The sequence below is a fragment of the Oryx dammah genome, unplaced genomic scaffold (assembly GCF_014754425.2).
Source record: "Oryx dammah isolate SB20612 unplaced genomic scaffold, SCBI_Odam_1.1 HiC_scaffold_2, whole genome shotgun sequence".
Taxonomy (NCBI): Eukaryota; Metazoa; Chordata; class Mammalia; order Artiodactyla; family Bovidae; genus Oryx; species Oryx dammah.
In genome coordinates this window covers 197,672,222-197,694,176 of record NW_024070186.1, presented here as the reverse complement: position 1 = coordinate 197,694,176, position 21,955 = coordinate 197,672,222, and the positions used below count along the sequence as shown (strand labels likewise).

General features: G+C 62.2%; 2 protein-coding genes across 4 annotated transcripts in view; one reads left to right on the top strand and one right to left on the bottom strand.

Moving 5' to 3' along the window:
* The first annotated feature begins 21 nt into the window (after nt 1-21).
* Nucleotides 22-5,985, top strand: NUDT1 (nudix hydrolase 1). The gene is made up of 4 exons (XM_040267371.1): nt 22-75; nt 1,476-1,641; nt 4,843-4,988; nt 5,248-5,985. Exons 2-4 carry the CDS (start codon nt 1,490-1,492, stop codon nt 5,418-5,420), a joined length of 471 nt encoding a protein of 156 aa, XP_040123305.1. The 5' UTR covers nt 22-75; nt 1,476-1,489; the 3' UTR covers nt 5,421-5,985.
* Nucleotides 5,986-7,993: 2,008 nt separating this feature from the next.
* The window catches only part of SNX8 (sorting nexin 8), a 36,973-nt gene continuing 23,011 nt past the window's right edge, over nt 7,994-21,955 (bottom strand). Inside the window, exons 2-11 of one of the 3 annotated variants that reach the window (XM_040267347.1) lie at nt 20,015-20,205; nt 16,954-17,071; nt 15,886-16,007; nt 14,234-14,314; nt 13,177-13,337; nt 12,437-12,569; nt 10,510-10,578; nt 9,863-10,012; nt 9,494-9,643; nt 7,994-8,157 (exon numbers count right to left, since the gene is read on the bottom strand). In XM_040267347.1, coding sequence (XP_040123281.1) covers nt 8,047-8,157; nt 9,494-9,643; nt 9,863-10,012; nt 10,510-10,578; nt 12,437-12,569; nt 13,177-13,337; nt 14,234-14,314; nt 15,886-16,007; nt 16,954-17,071; nt 20,015-20,205 — 1,286 coding nt within the window. In that variant the 3' untranslated portion in view covers nt 7,994-8,046. The remainder of the gene's footprint in view (nt 8,158-9,493; nt 9,644-9,862; nt 10,013-10,509; nt 10,579-12,436; nt 12,570-13,176; nt 13,338-14,233; nt 14,315-15,885; nt 16,008-16,953; nt 17,072-20,014; nt 20,206-21,955) is intronic. The other 2 variants (XM_040267353.1, XM_040267360.1) reach the window with 2 other exon arrangements.

The window sequence follows — 21,955 nt, the reverse complement described above, 5'->3', positions numbered from 1 at the left end:
CACTTCCGGCCCGAGGCCACGCCCCCCGGAAGCGGCGCGTGGGTTCGAAAGGCGCGCGCGGTGCCCGGGCCTTAGGTGAGTCCGGGGGCGAGAGCACAGGTGAGCAGGGGACGCGGCCGCCGGAGATGGGCCTGGGTCCCGCCGAAAGGCAGCTGGCGGCCCTTCACGGACGGCCAGATACGGGAGCCCGAGCCTGGCACCCGACGGGTGTTGTCTCTAAACCCTAGTCACGGGCCGCAGTGGGCCGGTGATCCCGTTCAGAGGCCACCCTGCTGAGAAAGGGGGCCGCCCGGCCCCTGACGTCGAGTGGGCTCTGTGGGGACCCGCAGAACTGTGGCCAACGGTACTTCAACAGCAGGCAGACCCAGGGTTCGGTTCTGGCTCTGGTGTTTGACTTTCTGTCAGACTTCGCTTTTCTGAGCGTCTGTCTCCTTGGCCGACAGCGGAGAAGCCAAGTCTCAGCTCACAGGGTCGTTGGGTCTGTTAACTGGGACACGTATTGGAAAGTATATGATCGGTGCCTAACAGCTGACAGCAGAGATTCCTAATTAATTTAGGAAGTCAGGGCTCTGCGCAGAGATTCCTAACTAATTTAGGAAGTCAGGGCTCTGAGCCTTAACAGGTCAGCAACATCACAAAGTCCGCATGTTAAAGAGAGGTTGGACCCAGAGACCCACTTGTGCAGGAGCTGCTGGCCGGCAGGGAGCCAGGCCTCGGTCCCTGTTCTCAGCCACCGTGACTTCCCTGGAGCATCCCTGGTCCCGAAACCTGCATCTCGTCCAGGGTGAGCCCCAGACCGGGATGAGCATGGATGGACAAGGAGCCCGGTCCTGGACCTCCATCATGTCTCTAGCAGTGACCAGACGTCCCCTGCAGGGTCTTCACACACACACACATTCGGGCAGGAGTGGTGTTCCAGGCCGAGCACCAAGTCCCGGAGCAGCAACGTTTGTGAGCAGAATGTGAACACCTGTCACAGCAGGGGCGCTGGCCAGGCCTCGGTGGGGGCTCTCCAGTGTCAGAGCCGTACATTTCCTGGGAATCGGGGGGTCTGCTACTGCAGAGAGGCAGAAACTGGAACCCAGTAGCCAGAAGCCCCCATAATGAAAAGGCCAAGAGCAAAAGCCAGACGCAAGAACCGTTGGGTAAAAGCATGGTTCATTTCATGCCAGGGGGGCTCAGAGGTGGACACAGGAGCAAGAACAGCCCTGCGCTAAGGAGAGAGGCAGGGACAACCTGGCCATTGCCTGACGTGCATCGGCCCAGCAAGCAGAGGGTCCGGGGCTGCTGCCGCTGGGCCGTGGGCCAGGTCTCCATCTAACCCAGAAAACCTGCCACACCGGGCAGACCCTCTCCCTGCTCTCCAGCACGCGCTGCCAGTCCACCCGGCCCCTGGCCACCAAAATGCTCAAGCTTCCATCCACACCCCGTCCACACCCAAATCAAGCTGACCCAGCCCCTTGCCTTCCTCACAGAACCCACGGGCACCATGTGCGCTTCAAGGCTCTACACGTTGGTCCTGGTGCTGCAGCCCCAGCGAGTTCTCCTGGGCATGAAGAAACGCGGCTTCGGGGCCGGCCGGTGGAACGGCTTCGGGGGCAAAGTTCAAGAAGGAGAGACCATCGAGGACGGGGCCAAGAGGTGAGGGGAGGGGCAGGCCTGACTGCAGAGCCAGCTTCCACAGGGGGCGAGGATTCAAGCTGTAGAGCCAGACCTCTGACCACTCAGAGCCACGTGCCCTGGAGCACAGGCTGAATCCTGGAGCCTCAGTTTCTGCAGCTGCACGGCGGGATAACAACAGTATGTGCTACCTCTTAGCTTCCCTGGCGCTCAGTCAGAGAAGCTGCCTACGGTGCAGGAGACCTGAATTCCATCCCTGGGGCGGGAAGATCCCCTGGAGAAGGAAATGGCAACCCCCTCCAGTGTTCTTGCCTGGAGAAGCCCACGGACAGAAGAGCCTGGCGGGCCAAAGCTCATGGGGCCGCAAGAGTCATCCACAGCTTAGCAACTAAAGCACCACAACTGCCTCTTAGGAGGGTTGTGAGGATTCAGTGAGAAAATCGACGTGAGGGCTGGGCAGGGCCTGGCACGTGGTCAGGGCTGGGCACACCTTGGCTTGCTGCTGTGCGGTGGTGGTTTGGGTGGAAAAGTCATGGCTTCCTCTTTCTAGCCAAGGGGTTGGCCAGTCACTCAGCTTCTTCATTGGTTCAGGGGAGCTGATGACAAGCGTATCTGGGGCCTTTCACTCACAGTCTCTTCCTCGACACCAGCTTCATTCACGTGGGAAAGAACTGAAGCCCAGAGACACAGCAGTGCTGGAGATCACACAGCCCTCCAGACTGTAGCCTCTTTGCCTTCTTGCCCCTCAGGCTCGTGGGGATAACCCTGTGTCCACTGTGTCCACACTGTCTGGCCCAACTCCCCCTTCCCATCCCTGCCCCCTGCGTCAGGACAGCCCTGACAGAGGACTGCGGAGCCCCTGTGGGTGGGAGGCAGGACGGGTGGCACGTTCCCATGCCCGAGCACAGGCCGAGACCGGCCCCACGAGGCCGCACCGCCGTGCGCCCAACTCTGCTGTCAGCCGCCGGCCCCTAGGGCGGCTCTGGCTTTTTTCCTTGCATACGCGTGTAGCTGCTCCTCAGACCCCATTCCCTGGCTGCCCTGCTCTGATGAGCGAGGTCTCGGCAGCCTTGGGGTCTGGTGCCCTGCCCTTCGGGGTCCCAGGGTGGGCACCACTTCAGGGTTACCGTGCGCTCCTCACTCACCTGCAGACTCAGGTGGCCTGTGGGGCTGGCTCTGTCTTGTGTGCAGGACACACTTGGGGGCCCACCTGAGCCCCAAGGAAGATGCATTCTCCCCCTGGGGGAGGGTTGCTGGCACTTGGGGACCGGCAGCGCCTCACAGCCAGGTTCGGGCTCTGGGTGTGGGGCAGGCCCGCCGTCCTGGCCAGTGTTCCAGAGCTGGTGAGTAGCAGAGTGTGGTGTTCAGAGACCTCCCGCAGGCCGGGCTGGAGGAAGAACAGCAGGCAGGCCCCCAAGCTCTGCAGCAGGCTCCGGACGGCAGGGTCCCGCCCCACCGCCCCGCTCCCACTGGGGCTTTAACGTGTCACTCGTCCTGTTCCCCGCCTGCCGTCTGGGGAGCATCCCAGAGATGCGGTCAGACATGTCAGCAGAACTGGAACAGTGTCATCTCCGGCTGCCCGATTATCCAGGCCTGAGCTCTGACACCGAGATGACTGGTATTTCACAGCCCGCCACGGGCTCAGGGAGATGAGCCCAAATGAGTCAAAACAGTGAATCAGGCGGTGACGTTTTTAAAACGAGCCCCGCCAGCCTGCTGCTGGAGGTGGGGAGGCCCCACCGAGTGCTTCTATTACGTCTAATTGGGGAGCCATTTGCACCCCACTAGCAAAAACGCTCATTTTTTTAGGTCGTGTCTAATTTTGATTGATCATCGCAGTGAATAGCTTCCGGCTCTCGAGGCGTCACTCGGCCGCACTGAACGGCAGCAGGTGGACCCAGTTCCTCTCCCGGCCTCACAGGGAGGCTAGGGCAGAGTCTCGGCTCAGGAAGGCGACCGTTTAACCCAGTGCGCCTTTGATGGACACAGCGGTTTCCCTGACTCCTAGTCGTGGGCACAGGAAGCAATTATGCACTGTGTTCCTAAGAGAACTCCGAGATCAGAGTTTAAACAGACCTTTTTTTAACCTACAGCTCTAAAAGGTCAGACATAATTAGAACGGTTTTACAGCCACAGAAATAAATTCAGAGCAGTGGGGAAGTGAGAGTTGCTCACAGGAGACACAGGTGCTGAGCTTCACGGCTGCAGGGCTTGTGAGCCCCCAGAGCCCACAGCAGACCCTCCAGAAAGCGCTGTCCCGGATGCCGAGCAGCAGGCTGGGGGAGGGCTGGCGGCAGAGGGCGTGCCTGAGGGTGCTCTCAGGGTTTCGCAATGCACCAGTGGGGGGTTTATCCTCTGATACACAGTGGCAGAGACGCTGGATTCCTCCAGGTGTAGGACGTTGCTCAGCGTCGTGAGCAGCACAGGTCCCAGGCTCAGTGCTGTGTTTGCAGTTTGCAAAGGGGTGCACGAAGGAGAAAGACCCAAAGGGAAGACTCCAGTGGTCACGGGTTCTTGCTAGGGGACCAGGCCTTGTGTGTTTGCTACACTGCCTACAGTGCACACACAGCCTGGGGAAGTGTGAAACAGGCTCTTGTGTTTAGGGGGCACCCTCGTTTCCTCGTGAATCACCTGGCTTGTGAGCTCAGGTGTGGCGATGCCCCCTGGCCCTTCCCCCCAGCACAGGTGGGGGGCGGGCAGAGAAAGGGGTCCTGAAAAGGACAACACAGCGAGGACGGCCCAAAGCCCATCCCGTGATCAAGTTCAGAGGAGCCACGAGAGCTGGCTGGTCTCAGCGGGAAGGCAGGGGTGTCTCCTCAGTGAAAAGAGGTAAAACCACCCCTCCTCTGGGAAGGAGGCGAGAGGAACCTGCGGCCTGATGTGGAGCTCTGAGCAGGGCGGGCCAGAGCGGGACCCTTTGGGCAGGCAGGCTTCGGCTCAGGGCCCACCGGCTGCAGGGGAAGCCGAGCTGGCCGATGGGGGCTCCCGGCTCTAGTGCGGGCCCCCTCACCTCGTGGAACCACCGAGTGGCCGCGCCCGGGTGCTCAGCTGGGGGTGGGGGGATCACGTCTGGGCGCCCCAAAACAGTAGCCCCAAACCCGACCCCTTGGCCACACACGTGCACTCTCCACTCCTCTGTCTGCCCAACTCCATTCTCTGGTTCCACGTGGACACAGGCGCCTTGATTTAACTGTCACTTCCTGTCCGCCTGTCTGTCCTCAGGGAGCTGCAGGAAGAGAGCGGTCTGACCGTGGACGCACTGCGCAAGGTGGGCCAGATCACATTTGAGTTTGTGGGTGACCCCGAGCTGATGGACGTGCACGTCTTCTGCACAGACAGTGTCCAGGGCACGCCCGTGGAAAGCGACGGTGAGTGTCCAGGCCCAGAGAGGCAGGCAATGAAGGGCGGGCTTGGGCGGCCCCCGGCCCCTCCCCTCCCCAAGGGCAGGCGCGGAAATACACCAGGGCCTGAGCCTCCCTCCTCTCCTGTAAAATAAGGAGTCCAGTCGCCTGGATGAAGTAACAAAAGATGCCAATCTCCTCACACACAGTAACTCTGAACCCCTCGCAGAAAGTCAGGCTGAGATCCGGGCTGGCGTCGGTGACTCAGCCTTTTCGTCCCCTGCAGAGATGCGCCCGCAGTGGTTCCGGCTGGACCAGATCCCCTTCGGGGACATGTGGCCAGACGACAGCTACTGGTTCCCGCTGCTGCTTCAGAGGAAGAAGTTCCGAGGCTACTTCAGGTTCCAGGGGCAGGACACCATCCTGGACTACACGCTCCGCGAGGTGGACGCCATCTAGAGAGCCGGCTTGCCCCTCGGACCCCGAGAGCCCTGCCCGGCCGCGCCCTGGCCTCAGCCCCCCGCCCTAAGGCCTCAGGCCCCCCACCGCTGGGGCCTTGTCTGGAGCACGACTGAATGGAAGAGCAAATGCAGCTTTCTCGACACTTCCCCCAGGCCTCCCCGTGACCTGCCCAGCCTGTCCTCGGGAAGCCGCCAGACGTGCCAGGCTGTGACCTGCATCACCAGACAGGGATGGGCAGAGACACGGGCCCAAAGGCGACGCGGGAGGCTGCGTGGGTGTGTGCGGGGTCCCGAGGTGCGCCAAGGGCCATCTCCTCCCCTCCCCCCCCAGGTAAGAGGAAACAGCGGCGGTCTGCCCAGGGCTCACACCCCATCTCATCTGCCATCAGCTGGCCGCCCTCCCGCCCCCAACACAGGTTGCTCCTGTCCTGGCTTCAGCCCCCTGGGGGGCACGGGAGGTCATCCACCTGTCTCACACAGACTCACGGCTTGACACAGCTTTTATAAATACGTTTAATGATAGTTGTTCCCATAAGTTCCACTGATAAAAATCTCAGAATGTAGCTCATTTGTAAACAATTCCAGTTAATTGGATGGGGCGGTCATTGATTCCTGCAGCCTCATAAAGTGCTTCATACATAAACCGACTCGCAGAAAGCAAGAGAGAAGGCCTCAGGTGCAGGGCCGCCGCGCCCCGGCCCGGTCTCCGTCCCCCTTCCGCGGCTTTGCCCGACTAGGCCGTGGCTGAGTCACACCGAGCCCACGGAACACAGGCTGCAGGGACGTGGCCTGAAGGCACAGCCCGCGGCGGCCGGGGAGGGCTGCGGGGCTCCCGCCGAGGCCACAGAGCCGGTGTCCTTTCACGGGAGTGGCCAGGTGTCCCCGGGGGCGAGGGAAGCCTAGCACCAGGAAGGATGCAGAGGGTGTGGGGACCCCGAGCGGGAGCAGCCTCTCCCGCAGCAAACACTGACCAGAAAGCCTGCATCCAGCAGCAGCCCGGGGGAGGGGCGGGGGCTCGGGCTCCAGGGAAAAGGCGCCTCCATGCCCAGCGGCCGGCAGGGGGACACAGCCTGCCCCCCTCAGCCCCCAGCCTCCCGACGCCGCCTCTCCTGGGGTCAGGAGGACGCGGGCTAGAAAGCGCCCCCAACCCCACCCCCGCAGCCCCTAAAGAAGTGTGTGCTCCTGGTGTCCACGTGGGAGCCAGTCCTCCAGGAGAGGTCACCCCGGAACAGCATCTCAAGTCTTTGCTGCCAGAACTCGCCCTGGTGCCCCGTGTGGGGAGACCCCCCCCGCCCCCGACCTGTGCCACTGGCCCAGGGCCTTGGGGCCCTCAGCTCCCATCGTGGGCCCTGGGGCAGGGCCTCCACCACAGGGCAGGGACGGCAGAGGCCTGCGGTCACGCTCCATGACTCCAGTGGACACGGTGCCTGGGGGCCGTCCTGCAGGGCAGCACAGAGCCTCTCAGGGTGGTGGGCGCCTGTTTCCACAGAGATCGAAACGCAGACGACAGCCCACAGAGGAACAAATGGCACGGACGGCCCCTCCTCGTCCACCAGGGACTGGCCAGTCCAGCCCGGGAAGGCACACGCGTCCACTGTGGGGGGCTCAGGCCAGGGGTGTAGTCGCCTGCCCGCACCCCCGAGGCTGCTCTGGGGGCACTGGCAGGACCCACGTGTGGCGGGCCCAGGCCAAAGTAGGGCACACCGTGTCCTGGACCAGACGTGTGTCAGCTCATCAGGGACGCCTGCCTGTCCCCCAGAGCCTCCGGGCCCTGCATGAGGACCTCAGACAGAGGGCAGCCCCCGAACCAGGCACATGTTCCTGGGAGACCCTCAGGAGCCCTCCCCTGCAGTCACCCTGCTCCAAGCCCCCTCCGAGCAGAGAGCCGTGAGGGGTGGGGGGCAGGCGGGTTCCAGAGCAGAAACACCCTGCCCCAGGCGGACACAACCCCGCTGGTCTCAGACACAGACACCCGGCTGGAGAGAGCGGGAGGGAGGCTGGAAGGGGAGCCTGTTGCTCTGAAGACGAAAGACCAGCAGACCCGCCCGCGCCCCACTGCGCGCCAGCCTCGGCCCACCCGAGAAGGGCCGGCAGCCATCTGAACCTGGACAGACCCACGGCGGAGGCACTGGCTCCCGAGCCTCCAGACACCACGGTCCCTCTGTCTCCCCAGCCCCAGCCTGGCGGGCACACACGTGTGGGCATGGAGGCGGGCACACGCAGGCCAGGGCCGCCAGGCTGCTCCTCGGGGAATGTAGGGGAAACCGCTCCAGGGACTGACACGCTCCCAGCACCAGGCTGACCGCCACAGCACGGTCAGGATGGGCAGAGCAGCCCGCGCAGCCCCGGCCTTGCTCCCCGAGAGGGAGGGGAGCTGCGGCTACCTGGACCCTCGGCCCCTGAGGCCCGGCCTTGCTCCCCGAGAGGGAGGGGAGCCGCGGCTACCTGGACCCTCGGCCCCTCTGAGCCCCGGCCTGGTTGTCGGCCCCTCCACAGGGAGCTGCAGCCCGACACGCGGGCCCTCGGGGTGGGGGCGGGCGCCAACCCAGGGAATCAAACAGGGACACACCGTTCGGAAAGAGGCTTTAGTGAGCGCGCCGAGCTGTCTCTGAGCCCTCCGGGCACTAGTGAGCAGACAGGCCGTCCTGGGGGGGCCTCGGGGGGGCCGGGGCGCCGTGTGGTCCCACGAAGAGGCAGCGGAGCTTGGGCTGCAGGTCGTTCCACACCTTGCTCATCTGCGGGAGGAGAGGGGCGGGCCAGCTGGGGGGCGGCCGGGGGCACACGCAGCACAGACACAGCCGTGCCCACGGGCCCAGAGTGGCCGGAGGGTGGGCAGTGGGCTTCCCACCCCTCCCTGCAGCTTCCCCTGCCCCTGCGCATGGACAGAGGCCTACAGGACGCCCTGTAAGGGACTTTAAGAAATTCTAGTGCTGGACCGCTCCCTCCAACAGCTCTGCAGAGAGGCCAGAACAACGTCCACCAAAGGAACACAGAAACAAAGCAAGACCGGGCGGCTGCACCGTGGCTCCCAGGCCCTGCAGCAGCCTGCAGGGGCAGGGGCAGGGCCGTGGGCGCAGGCAAGAGGGGAGCCGTGCGGCGAGGGGGCTCTGAGAGGTACTGGGGCAGAGCGGCTCAGGGGCTGCTGAGAGAGAGCAGGGCGAGGGGGCTCTGAGGCGGGCACTGGGCAGAGCGGCTCAGGGGCTGCTGAGAGAGAGCAGGGCGGCCCGGGGCACATGCAGTGTGTCCAGTACCAGTTTGGAGACGGGGGCTGAGTCACCCCCAGAGGAGAAACGCAGGGCCGTGTCAGGCGACCTGCCCACCTTCTGCCCGTCACCCTGCAGTCCCCCAGCCGCCCGGACCCGCCTGTGAGGTCTAACCACCATGCAGCCCTGCCCCGCCCGAGCACCCTGCTGCTGCCTCAGACACATGTGCAGTTCCCAAACTGTGCCTGAGGGTGCCCCAGGCACCCCAGTGAATTCCAGGGGCACCAGGAACTATGGGAAATGGGCAAAGGAAGCTCCACGCCGGTCACAGGACATGCGGACCACCGCCGTGAGCCTGTCTGGAGCCAAGAGCTGACGACCGGGACGGGTGGGAGGGGACTTTGGCCTCCGGCCGCTGTGAGCACCGCAGTGCTGAGAAAGCCGAGAAGCTGCTTCAGACAGCACGGGCCAGGCTGCCTCAGGCTGCGGGGTCCCCTTGTGGCATGGACCCCCGGCCCCAGGCAGGAAGCTGGCGGGGCCCCACCCGCCCCTCACAGCGACACCCCACCTCTCTGCTCTCGTCCTGGGTTCTGTGCACTCCGCCTCTGACCTTCCCTGGAGCTCCTCCTGAGGCCGGAGACCCCTTCCTCTGCGCCCTGCGTGCCCCACCCCACGCCCCGTCCCTGCAACCGCGAGGACGGCCTCACGGGTCTCCCTGGCTACCAGGAGACCGGAGAGTCTGGCAAGAGCCGGTCAAGTCCCGGCACCCTGCCCGCCCGCCCAGGTCACTTATCAAGGTCAGCTGGGCTGCCGCTTCTGGAAGGGGGGGGCGCCCACCGGCCCGCACGGGCGGCTGTGGGAGACCCACCTCCTTGTGCCCTTGGATCTGGGAGTTGACGAAGGCCCCGAGGATGTGAGAGGTGAGCGGCAGGTACACATGGACCAGCTGCGTCTCCTGGTGCAGGCAGTACAGGGAGAAGTAGTTGCGGAGCTCCATGGTCTGGATCACGTTCTCCTGCTGCAGAGCAAGAGAGCCCCTGGCGCCTGGCCCGGCACGCCTGGGAGCGCCCCCCAACCCCAGCCCGAGCCCGGCCTCTGGGCCCCAGCGCCGTCACTGGTGCCCAGGCGTCAGGGTCCCAGCAGCTCGCGGAGCCCGCACAGGGCGGCGGGGAGGATGGCGGCCCGGCGGCAGGGAGGAGTGGCCCCCAGCAGCCGGCCCCGCCCGGCCGAGACGCACCTCCTCGATGCGGGCCTCCAGCCGCTCCACGGACTCGGGCTCGCGGCTCTGCGCGGTGGCGCTCACCATCTGCCGCTTCATCAGGCTGTACTTATGCAGCGCCCGCTGGTGCTTGTGCAGCACGCCCTTCTCGTGCCGCTCGCACAGGTCCTGGGGGCGGGGGGCGGGGCTCGGTCAGGGCTCCAGCCTCCAGCTGGGGCCTCGCCTCTTGGACAGCGAACCCGCACCCCACTCTGCACGCTCGGTGGTCGCGGGAGGGACGGCCCGGGTGAGCCGCCCAGGGCCAAGCTGCGAGGGACTCACGGTGCAAATCAGCACTGCCAGGGCCCCGAGGGGACGCATGAGCGCCGGGCCGGCTCCAGACCGCACACCGTGAACTGACTGTCCCCAGAAAGCCGGCGTGCCTCCAGCAGCAAGACCTTCAGGGACAGGCTCCCGAAGGCAGATGCCCCGGCATCTCCATGGGGCCCCAGGATAACCTGGTCAGAGGCCTTGTGGGAACAGGAGCGTCCTGCGGGAGTGCAGGAGGCCCGCCCACCCTCCGCAGCCCTGGCCTCAGGCTCCTGTCCCACCCCAGAGCCACGCCCTGGAAAGGTCATAGCATGTTTTCAAGGCTCTGTGCCCGAACAAGCAGCCGCGAGACTCACTTTGTAGGACTGCAGCAAGTCCAGGAAGAGGTTCAGCTTCTCCACCACGTCGTTCTCCTCCTGTTTGCCCTGGAAAACACGGGTCAGGTGGGCCAACATCGCCCAAGCACACAGCTCGCCACACGGGTGCCCCGCCCTCCTGACGGGCAGGGGACACGCGAGAAGGGAGGCTCCTCCCCGGGTGTGTGGCGGGGGTGGCTCCGACACACAGCCTCCGCTACCAAGTCCCGGCTCTGGTCCCGATGATCCGCAAGACCCTAAACCACCAGCACGTGTGCCTTGGAAAAAAGCCGTCACTGCGGAAGAGATCTCACCTGTCTGGCTGGGACACAGTTATCAGGTCTCCCAGCTGGTCTGGGGAGAATAAAACCAGGACATGTGAAAACGGAATTGAGAACGAGCTCCAGGGTCTTCACCTGCACAGCAAGCGTGAAATGGAACCCTGGCCCAGACGGTGACAGTCCTGACGGGCACTCGTCCCCTTTGGTGCACTTCAAGCTGTATTAATTTTACTCCAACACAGAAACCTCCGGAGGCACCGAGAAGCGTCCGGGACGCTGCGTCTGTGCAGACATGACGGCCTGTGTGAGGGATCTGAGGACCTCAGAGGCAAAAGCTACAAGCCGCACCCACCAGCGGCCACACGCCCCCTCCTCAGGACAGAAACTGCATCCACTCCTGGATCAGAGGAGACCCTGGCAACATCGGAGTCAGGGCCCCCACCTGCTCTGAGCACCCCGCCCAGGTAACCTGTCTGAGAGGGGCTATGGGCCGGGGCCTGGGTCCCAGCTTCGTTCATAGGTTTTACAGACTGAGCTCTCAGTAGACGGTCGAGGCTTAAATGAAAAGCTGTCCACAATCTGGTCCAGCCCTCTCATTTCTAACCGTGGAGATAAAGAGCCGGGGACCATTGCTGGGTGAGGCCCCTGCTGGGACTCGGGCCGGCGCAGAGCAGGCTGCGGGAGCGTGCCCCGTCTACACCCGGCCAGCCCTCTGACACCACGTTCTTGGTTCCCTCTCACACCCAGAGATGGGCCAGCCCAGCGCCAACTCCAGGAGACAGGGACATCGCCCGGCACTCAGGTTCTAAAGGGAACCCATGGGCAGGGCGACCACAGAGGAAGAAAAGCCAGGACTTTCCACACCAGGAACACAGTTAAGAGTCCCGTTCCAACACTCAGAGCCGTGTGGGCAGCTGAGTGCCCACCTGGAGCCGGAAAACCCCCTGATCTGCCCGTCGCTGACTCACTACTAAGGAGCTCTGGGCCGCTGCCGGGCAGCAAGGCCTCCACACGGACAGTGTTTCAGTGCATTTAAAAGCACCCACCAGCGGCCTAAAGCCCATTTCCCCAAGAGCCAGGAAGCACACTCTCGCCCCGAAACTCATGTAACAGTTTTATAGCCTAAGAGCACCCAGATGGACCTCTCTTTTCCCTCTGACTGCAAATAAATCCCCGGCGACACAATTCTCTGCAGAGTTCTATTATGCAAGTAACTCTGCCACAGAACAGAAGCGTTTCCTGAGGTTAACTGGGCGTCCAGGGTGAGACCTGGGTGGGGCCTCTGGGGTGCTGGCAGCCCGGGTGCTCTGATGAGTTACCAAGTGGCCAAATGCCACCTGCCAGGGCAGCAACACCTGGCAGGCGCAAGGTTACAGCTTCAAGGTCAGGGCAGACGTCACAGTCTCAGCAAAGCCGGCTCTCTGGGGCCAGGACCCATTGTGTCCCCAGCATCAGCAACCTTCAAGGGCGTGAACCTCTCCCGGGAACCACTCGGAACAGACCGGGACGTGCAGAGCCGACCAGACAGCCGCGGTGCCCTCACGCAGAACTCAGAGCCCTGCTGTCCCCCTCCGGAGGAGACGCTCCGTGCACCACAGCACAGGACGTCCCTGGGGACAGGCGCCTCGGGGGGCATGTCCACTCACCTGCTGTGCGGCCTTGTCAGCCAGCAGCGCGAACTCCACGGACAGGCCTTTCAGCGCCTGTTTGAGGGACCCCCACGTGCTGCTGTTCAGCGAGGCCCAGGAGGGGAGCGGGGTCGTGTCAGACCCCAGAGCACTGAGGGAAGAGGAGGCACTCAGGGGAAGAGACACGCAGGCCCGGAAGCCGGGCGGGAAGCCAACAGACAGCCCACTTCCCGACACCACACCCCCCGCCGGGGCGCCCTGCACATCTCCTAACCGAGACCCCCGCTGCTCAAAGAGCAGGCGCCCAGGGCGTCTGTGAGAAAGGTGGGGTCTCTGCCCAGCGAGATCTGAACCACGTCAGTCAGACCCAGGCCGGAGGTTCGTGGGTTCCGGGGAGAGGCGCAGGGGCAGCTCTGGCTGGAGGCCGGGCCCCTCCTCCAGGGGAGTGGGAGCGTGACCAGCCCCTGGCGGCCTCTCCCAGGTCAGACAGACCTCTTCTCAGGCCTGATCCGGATAACGGGGTGGGCGGAGGAGAGGGAGCCTACGCTCAGGACCCAACGCTCTGCCCGCACTCTCCACCCTTTCCTTTCTCCTGAGTGTGATGCCCCGTCTCCGCAGCCCTCTCCTTCTCTCTTTGGGGTGCATGGGTCAGAATGAGGGTCATCACAGTGAACGTGCTTGCTCCTCCAAGCCTGCCACCCAAGTCTAAGGCCCCTCCCCACAAAAGGGATCCTGCAGAGCCGACCAGGGTCACCTGCCTCAGCTCCTTCCCGAATATGAGAAGGTCGGCGGCGTTGTCGATGGCCCGCGACACCATGCGCTCGGCCCGGTCACGGAGCTTGTGAAAGCTGTTGTAGATGTTTCGGATCAGCTCGCGGCTCATGGCGAACTGGGTCTGGATGTCGGCCGGGAGGAAGTCCTGACGGGGTGGGAGGCGGGGACGGTGGTCACCAGACGGGACAGCCGTCCAGGAGATGACCGACAGGAGAGGACGCAGCTCCGTCCACCGAGCAGGCGACCAAGCCCCGACCCCAGACCCCGGTCACCTAGCGGTTAGCCCAGGAACCCACCCTGGACCTCCCCTCCTGTCCAAACCAAAAACAGAAACCGGGGCCCCACGCACGCCATGGGACAGTCCTCAAGGCCGACACGACAAGCGAGCTTCCTGACGACGCACCAGGCAGGCCCCTGGGCTCCCTCACTTCCTCCCCAAGACTGAGTGCTCACCCACTTTAACATTAACTACCCATTAACACTGACATATTTACTACACAGCGCTTGGAAAACAAAAAGCTTAGGGAATTAAATGAAGGTAATGTCTGGAGAAGTAGCTTAAGAAACAATCACCCAAAAAGCTACCAAATAGCTACTTTCATCCTTTTGAGAAAAGGATCAGATGAACTAAACATAAAAATAAACCAGTGCAAATAAAAAGAAAAGAAAAAAATAAAATAAACCAGTGCAACCATCAATCCCTTATTTCCAAAGAGCAGACAACCAAGTGCACGTCCATCTCAGTCACCGAATGCCTGGGGACACGCTGCGAGGGCCTGCGGCCGGGCGCTGTGGTCAGAGGGGGCTGAGTCACACGCAGGCTCAGCTGCCGAGACACCTGGGACCTTGGCCAACGGCAGCCTCCATTTCCCCGTCTGGATAATGGGCCTGGCACCCGCTGTGCTTCAGATCAACTGGAACAAGCGTTAAGTGAGGAAGACGCGCGGCACATCTCAGACTGGTCTGGCGCTCAGAGGAAAACCAACTGTGAGCCCTGCCGCCGCGCTGGGGGAAGAGTGAGCATCAGGGTCGGGCGAGTACCTTGGCCCGAGCCGCCAGCTTGCAGTTCATGAACTCGTCTCCCACGCACTGAGCAGACTCCTTCAACTTGTTCTGCACGTCCTGCAAGGGGGGAGAGAGAAACCCTTGACCCTCAGCTGGGCACAGAGAGGTGGGCAGGGCCCGGTCCCTCTGAGACAGCAGCGTCTCCGTGTGCCTAACGCAAACTCCCATAACCTCTTCCTGTCTCCGGCTCCGTGCTTCCCCCCACTGGCCTTGACATTTGGGGGGGGTTAGTCTTCCAGAGGCAGAAAAGCTCGACTTCACAACAGCACTGCAAACGGCGGCTCTGGAGAGGAGCCCTCTCTCCAGAAAAATGGAAATGTGCCCCCGCGGACCAGGCGCAGGAGCGTGGAGACAGACGCGGGGCCACCAGGCCCTGGAAGGTCCCACGTGCGGCTCAGACACCGAAGCCTCTTCCTCCCCTGAGCAGACCCACGGGACCGGGCCCAGAGCCCAGCAGAGCTGATGGGCAGAGAAAGGACCGCGCTGGGCGTCCCGCGCCCTGGCTCCGAGCTCTGCCCGCGGAAGGGGGTCTCCCTGGTAAAGCCCAGCCTTCAGACGAGCTCCCACGAAGAGCCACGGAACAAACACAGGCAGAGACTGCAACACGCGGCGGTGTGCGGGAGCAGGAAGTGCGGCATTTCAGAGTGGGGAGCCTGCCCCAGCGCCCTCCTTCACCAAAGCAGCTCACGGCGCCAGGGAGGCCTGGGGGCACCCCATCTGTGGAGGGGCGAGGGGTGGCTCCCACCTCCCAGCACTTTCCTCGTCTGCAATCAAGATCCCTGTTCCACAGAAGCCAGTCCAGCCCCAGGGTTCAAAAGACCCACCCTCCCCACTCAGGGGCAGATCACAGCAAGCATGCCCTGAACGTCTGGAATGGGTCCCACAAAAGGGGCCAATGGAAAAGCACCCCAGAGAAGAGGCCGCAGGATCTCTAGGGTCAAAGGCCCCTGTGGCCTCTGGGGAGTGTGTGCCAAGACAAGAGGTCAGGCGCGTGGGGAATCCGCCTACGGGCCTCTGGGCCCGCGGCCGTGCCGTCCACTCCAGCGCGGGAAGTCCTCCGCGGGGCCCCCTCTGCCCATGCCCATGAGGAGAGGGTCCACGGGGAACCCCCGGTGCCAGAGAAGGACTCGGGCCTGGCACGCGGGGCCGCCACGGTAGCAGGGCTGCAGCCCAGCTTCCTGCTGGACCAGATCGGCCGACGGCAGCTAGAGGAGGACGCAGCCGCCCCGACGCCTCCCCAGGGTCACGGGCGCAGAGGGCCCACACCGCCCGCGACACACGTCCAGCTGCAGCTCTGCGACAGCGCGGAGTCCACCCTGGCCTTCCCTGAGCGCGCACATCGACGTCGGGGGCCGCTGGCCCACGGGCCAACCCCCAGCCGCAGAGCCCCTCCCGCGGAGCAGCTGCAAACCTCGGGGGCCTGCCGAGAAGCCACGGCTCCTCCCCGGCCACCAACAGGCCCGACCCAACGCCTCCCACGCGACCGGGGAGACAGCCCTGCTCATGGCCACCCCGTGGAAACAGAACGCGTCGGGGCCGAACCAGGCGAGCAAGCAGAGAGAACGAAACGAAACCACATGACGAGAGCTGGGCGCCCCAGGTCCCCCCCAGGCCCCCCGGGTACTCACGGGGCCGCTGAAGGACAGGAACAGCTTGAGGATCGCGTCCTCGGAGAAGGGCGGGTGCCGGGCCACCAGGTTGATGAAGCGCTTCAGCGCCCGCCTCCGGGCCTCGATGAACTCCCTGTCGGCTGGGGGCAGGACACGGGTGACCGCGGGCCCGGGGGCACGGCCCCCAGGCTGGCACTCAGGGTCCAGCGCCTCCCGCACAGACGGCCCCCCAGCCTCGGCCACAGACCTCAGGCTGCGGGAGCAGGCGGGCGCGCCCGACCCCACGACCTGCCCCCAGGGGCACACCTGGGCCAGGTTAGCTGCGAGGGAAACCAGAGCCCGCCGGCTTCAGCCAGCAGCGTCTGACCCCTCACCACAGGGCCTACGGACGCCGCTGCGACCCCTTCCTGCTGTTTCTACGAACGAGTGGGTTCTGCTAAACTCACATTCACCCAACCTGGTTTTCCTGTCCACGTCACTTCCTACTCTCTCACAAGCACAAACTCCCTCATTTGGGCTAAGTAATTTCACTTTGAGGGAGGGAAAAAAGTAAAAGCGTACAATGACGCACTGAGGGTATTTCAATCTGACCACGAATGAGAACGTTATTTTTTTTAAGTTATAATACTTTGAGAAAGATCTCCGCTTTACACAGCAGCATGGACCTCGTATCACGCATTGTGTGCAGGCGGGCTCAGCCACGTCTAGCTCTGTGACCCCATGAACTGTGGCCGCCAGGCTCCTCCATCCATGCAACTTTCCAGGCAAGAACACTGGAGTGGGCTGCCATTTCCTCCTCCACGAAAACAGTATTTAAAGTATCACTTGGGGAAACTCGCTGGCAATCTAGTGGTTAAGAGCCCGAGTTTCCAGTTCAGGGGCATGGGTTCGATCCCTGGTCAGAGAGCTAAGATCCCGCATGCCACGCAGCATGGCCAAACAAAGTATTAAAATCGAGATCACTGGAGGACACTTGAATTAGGACAGCCCCGCGAAGGCCACACGTTCACAAAGGCTTGGCACAGGACCCAGCCTGCGAGGCCTCCGCACGCCCCCAGCCCCGGGCCCCGCGCACCCGGCGGTTACCTCCGAGCATCCTCTTGGGCGGCAGGGCAGGCACCATTCGGTACGGGAACTTGTGCAGCAGCGCCTCGTGGAAGACCACGAAGTCGTTGTAGCGGCGGTACACACAGGACCTGAAGCGCTGCGGAAAGAGGGCACAGAGCTCAGAGTCCTCGTGAGACACCCTCGCGTCACCACCCTGTCCTGCTCTTCCCGCCACTAAGCTGGACGCAGGGAAACAGCACGATAAAATTCCCTGCGTCTCTCACCGGGCCTTTTCCTAAGGGGGGAGTCCCGCACGTCCTCAATGGATGGAGACACAACCTTTAAACACTGCACAGCTCTAACTGCGCGCTTAATTAACCTATTGCTCTGGGTCTTCTGTCAGATGAAGCCTCTTTACAGTTTTCAACCACACAGCAGCATCTCCCATCCGGGGGTGTCACGTGAGGACAGCTTTTAAGGTCTGTCTTCAACACGCGCTCTCCAACAGCGCTAACACAAGCGGCCTCCTGAAAGAGACCCGACTGCCCAAAAGCAGCTCAGACGCTGAGCACCAGTCCTGAGACATGGGAGACTTGTGACTCAGACGAAGCCACCAACAGGCTCCACCAGGAGCCGCCCGTGAGAAGCCGGCAGGCTCCACAGGACACGCGCCCCGACAGAGTGGCCTTGTGGGGGTCGCATGGACGCGCTCACGCAAGACCCAGGCGCCCAGCACGCTGCCGAGAGTGCTCAGTACCGTCGCTGAGAGTGGAGGAAGTCTGAGACGGCGACAGGCCGTGTGAGGCCAACAAGAGGATGCTCGGGGGAAGACAAAGCTGTGGAGGCAGAGAGAGACCAGGGGCGCCTGGGGTCGGGTGGGGATGGAGCACGGAGCGACGACACAGGGGGCTCTCGGGGCAGAGAAGCGACGGCAGCAGGCCACACCCTGAGGACGCACAGCGGCGAGGGTGAGTCTCGGGGGAGCCGGGGACGCGGTGACAAGGAGGCGGCCAGGCAGGCTCACCAGCCGTAACAAACGCTCTGTCTGCTGGGGGTGCTGACTGCGGTGGGAAACACAGGAAATCTGTTCCCTCCCCTCAATCCTGCTGGGAACCTAAAAACACATTTAACGTTTTGAACCCTTAACAGGAGGGGAAAAGTGAAGCGGTGATGCATTTTATTTTCTTGGGCTCCAAAATCACTGCAGATGGTGACTGCAGCCATGAAATTAAAAGACACTTGCTCCTTGGAAGGAAAACTATGACCAACCTCGACAGCGTATTAAAAAGCAGAGACATCACTTTACCAACAAAGGTCCGTATAGTCAAAGCTATGGTTTTTCCAGTGGTCATGTATGGATGTGAGAGTTGGACCATAATGAAGGCTGAGTGCTGAAAAACTGGTCTTTTTTAACTGTGGTACTGGAGAAGACTTTGAGATTCCCCTTGAACTGCAAGGAGATCAAATCCATCAATCCTAAAAGAAATCAACCCTGAATATTCATCGGAAGAACTGATGCTGAAGCTCCAATACTTGGGTCACCTGATGAGAAGAGCCGACTGATCGGAAAAGAGCCTGACGCTGGGCAATACTGAAGGTGGGAGAAGGGGGAGACAGAGGATGAGGTGGTTGGATGGCATCACCGACTCGATGGGCATGAGTTTGAGTGAGCTCCAGGAGACAGTGACGGGCAAGGAACCCTGCGTGCTGCAGGCCATGGGGTCGCAGAGAGCTGGACACGACTTACTGATCGAACCATGACGACCCGTAGGCCGTGAGCCACCCAGCACAGCCCACGCGGCTGCGCACCGACCTCTGCTGGGCCTCGCGCCACGTCTGCACTGACTCCGACTCCAGCAAGCATACAAGCAACGGGCACAGCCTGGTGAGCCCCCACCTCCTGCCCCCAGGTCCCAACCTTAGCGGGCTCACCCGTTCGCCCACATTTCAGGAGGTACCCTGGACAGATCGGCCTCCTGCTAAAAATGCTGACCGTGAGGTCATCGACTGACTTAAGGACAGGGTGTTTAACAAGACTGAAGACAAGGCCCCTGTCCTAGCAGAGCGGTGTGTCACACACACGGGAGCCCAGCCCACGGGTGACGCGGCCCCAGGGGAGGCACTGAGGCCTCCAACCCCTCTGCGGCTACAGAAGCCAGGGGGCAGTGGTGCCCGCCAGCAACGCTGTCCTCTAAACAAGCGAGGGCCTCCTTCCCTCACTGACCTCAGCCTCCTCCCTTGGCAGCGGCACTGACCAGTGTCAGAGCAAAGTTTAGTTCCAGGCTCCCCCATCGTGGCTGCAAAACACAGGCAAAAATGCTGCGATCCTTAACTTCCACGGACAGCCGTCCACCCTGGGGAACTTGCTCCCACATGTACACGTGCCTTTCTGCCTGGGTGACGATCGGGATGCTCCCCCGGCCTGCACCTCCAGGGCTGCAACCCAAGTCTGTAACCCGGCTGGGGGGCCACTCTGACCCTACGAGATCCCCCTGCTCCCCTACCACACACACACACACACACGCGCGCACGCACACGCGCGCGCACACACGCACACACACGCGCGCGCGCACACACACACACGCGCGCGCACACACGCACACACACGCGCGCGCTCTTAGTTCACCAATGACTTAATCCCCAGGAGAAAGAATAAAAGCGCCTATCAAAACACGTCCTAACTGAACTGAGGACAGGCAAAGGACAAAAGACCAACGCTGCTTGCGCCACCGGGCAGCCCACACACGGCCACTGGGGCCAGGATCCCGGCACCCGACTCGCTCTGACCTTGGGGCGCCCCTGACGGGGACGCAGCACCCCCTGGGGATGAGCCCCCCACCCAGTCCCGCCCGTGCACTTGATCTGCAGTGCGGGGTCCACACTCTTCTCCCCAGGAACGGCCCAGCATCGCAGAGCTGCTCGGGGCCAGCTCGTCTGGGCTCCAGGGACAACCACGTGTCCCGAGAGGCGGGACCCCAGGGCCCAGGGATGGTGAGGGCAGGCGGGCGCCTGGGGCGGGGGAGCGGCGAGCCAGAGCAGGACGCAGGGCGTGCGCTGGGGGTCCTCCCTGCCCCTCGCCCGCTCCAGGCCCGCAGGTTACCTGGCTGCACACCTCATACTCCACGTGCTTCAGGAACAGGCCCTTCTTCTCGGGGACGAGCTCCACCTGCACGGCGTCCCTGGCCAGCAGCTCCTGCAGCGTCAGCGACAGCAGCAGCGGGTTCCCCGGCGGCACCTGCATCCGACCGGCGTCCGGGGCCCTGGGCTCGCTGACCGGGGGCACTGGCGAGTCTGCAGAGAGAAGGTGAGCACCGCGGCTCAGCCCAGAGGCCGCCCACCACCCCCGCCTGCTGGCTCAGCATGTGGACTCCAGCCACGTCACCCGGCCAAGCCCGGTCCTGGCCCAGGTCAGGCTCATTCATTCGGGCCGGGCGTCCCCTCGGGGCCACGTCCTCCCCTCAGAAAGCTGCAGGTGTGAATCAGCATGTACACCCCCACATCCAGGACAGGGCAGGCCTAGTTTTCCACCTGGGCAGAGGCAAAGGAGTGGCATGCTTGCAAGTTACATGCAAAAAACAAGAGTTTTCCTTTTCTCCGGGGTCAAGTAAAGGTTAGAAGGAAAGAAACAGGCCCTAGTTCTCCATGAGCAGGCACGCCCCCAATCAGTGCATGCTGCCTTCTTGCCAACCCAGTCACCCTGATGTGCAAAAACCGGCGTGTCTGCTTGAGCCGGGCGCCTGCTGAGCTGGGCTCCTGCTCATACAGACCGAAGCACTGAGCCCTAACACCCCGCCTTCCTCGGACACGAGGAGCCACCCACGTGTCGTTCACAGGACAGGCGAAGACAAATCAGAGGTCTTATGTCCAACACCCTGCCAACAAACAAACAAGGAAACCCTGTTGAAAGGTCAGTTTGGTTTTTAGTACAAAGAGTTTAGAACTTTAGAGAAAAACATTCTCTTCAGTTAAGAAAAAAGAATAAAGGTTAAGGTGTCCCTCAGGGGGAAAGGTCTTTTTCCAAGAAACACTGCTGTAAATAAACAGAACAAACTGTATTTCCCCATCTTCTGCAGTGTGGCTGTATTACTCTATAGGACTGACTTGGTCAGCACAAGATCCTGGTTTACATTCACATACAGAATTAATGAATAGGTTGTTTCCATCTGTGAAATCACTCAGCACTTTAGGATTCAAAATACAGCGGCCTTGAATTGACTTTAAACATTAAGAAAGAGAACGGGCTTAATGTGTACGCAGCAACCCCCACAGGCCTCAGAACACCACGCAAAAGCTCGAGACCCTGTGCTCTAAGGCAGGCAGCCCTTCAGGGAGGGCAGACCCCAGGCCGCGACGACCCACCGGGGCAGGCAGGCGGTGTTAGCGACTCACTCGCATTTTCTCTCTTCCTCTTTATATTACACCATACTGCACACGGGGGGTTCCCTGGTGGCTCAGGAGTTTAAAGAATCTGCCTGCAATGCAGGAGATGCAGGTTTGACCCCTGGGTCAGGAAGATCTCCTAGAGGAGGAATACCCACCCCAGTACGCTTGCCTGGAGAATCCCATGGACAGAGCCTGGTGGGCTACAGTCCTTGGGACTGCAGAGTCAGACACGACTGAGAGACAGCAGCAGCAGCAGCATAATGCATAGAACAGCACACACATACAACTTACCAAAACATTCATGTGTGCAGATGTGTGTACAAGCGTGCACACACACACGCGATGCATGTGGGGTCTGGGTATGCATGTGTACATGAGTGGGTATACGTGCGTGCGTGTGTGTACGTGAGTGCACGTGGTGCACATACGAATACGAGGAGTGTGTGCATATGCAGGTGTGTGTAGGTACGTGTGTTTGAATATACACGAACATGCACACGTGTGTGTATGAGTGTGTGCAACAGTGCATCTATGTGTACACGTGAATATGAGGGGGGTGTTTCTAAGTATCCACGTACATGTGTGCGATGCATGGACAACTGTGCATGAGTGCGTGTAAAGGTGCATGTGAACACAGGAATGAGTGTGTACACTTGTG

Bases quoted from the DNA above. Each gene is read 5' to 3' on its own strand.
- NUDT1 (XM_040267371.1), top strand. From the start codon at position 1,490: ATGTGCGCTTCAAGGCTCTACACGTTGGTCCTGGTGCTGCAGCCCCAG. The intron at 1,642-4,842 runs GTGAGGGGAGGG...GTCTGTCCTCAG, and splicing joins ATCGAGGACGGGGCCAAGAG to GGAGCTGCAGGAAGAGAGCG. The intron at 4,989-5,247 runs GTGAGTGTCCAG...CGTCCCCTGCAG, and splicing joins CACGCCCGTGGAAAGCGACG to AGATGCGCCCGCAGTGGTTC.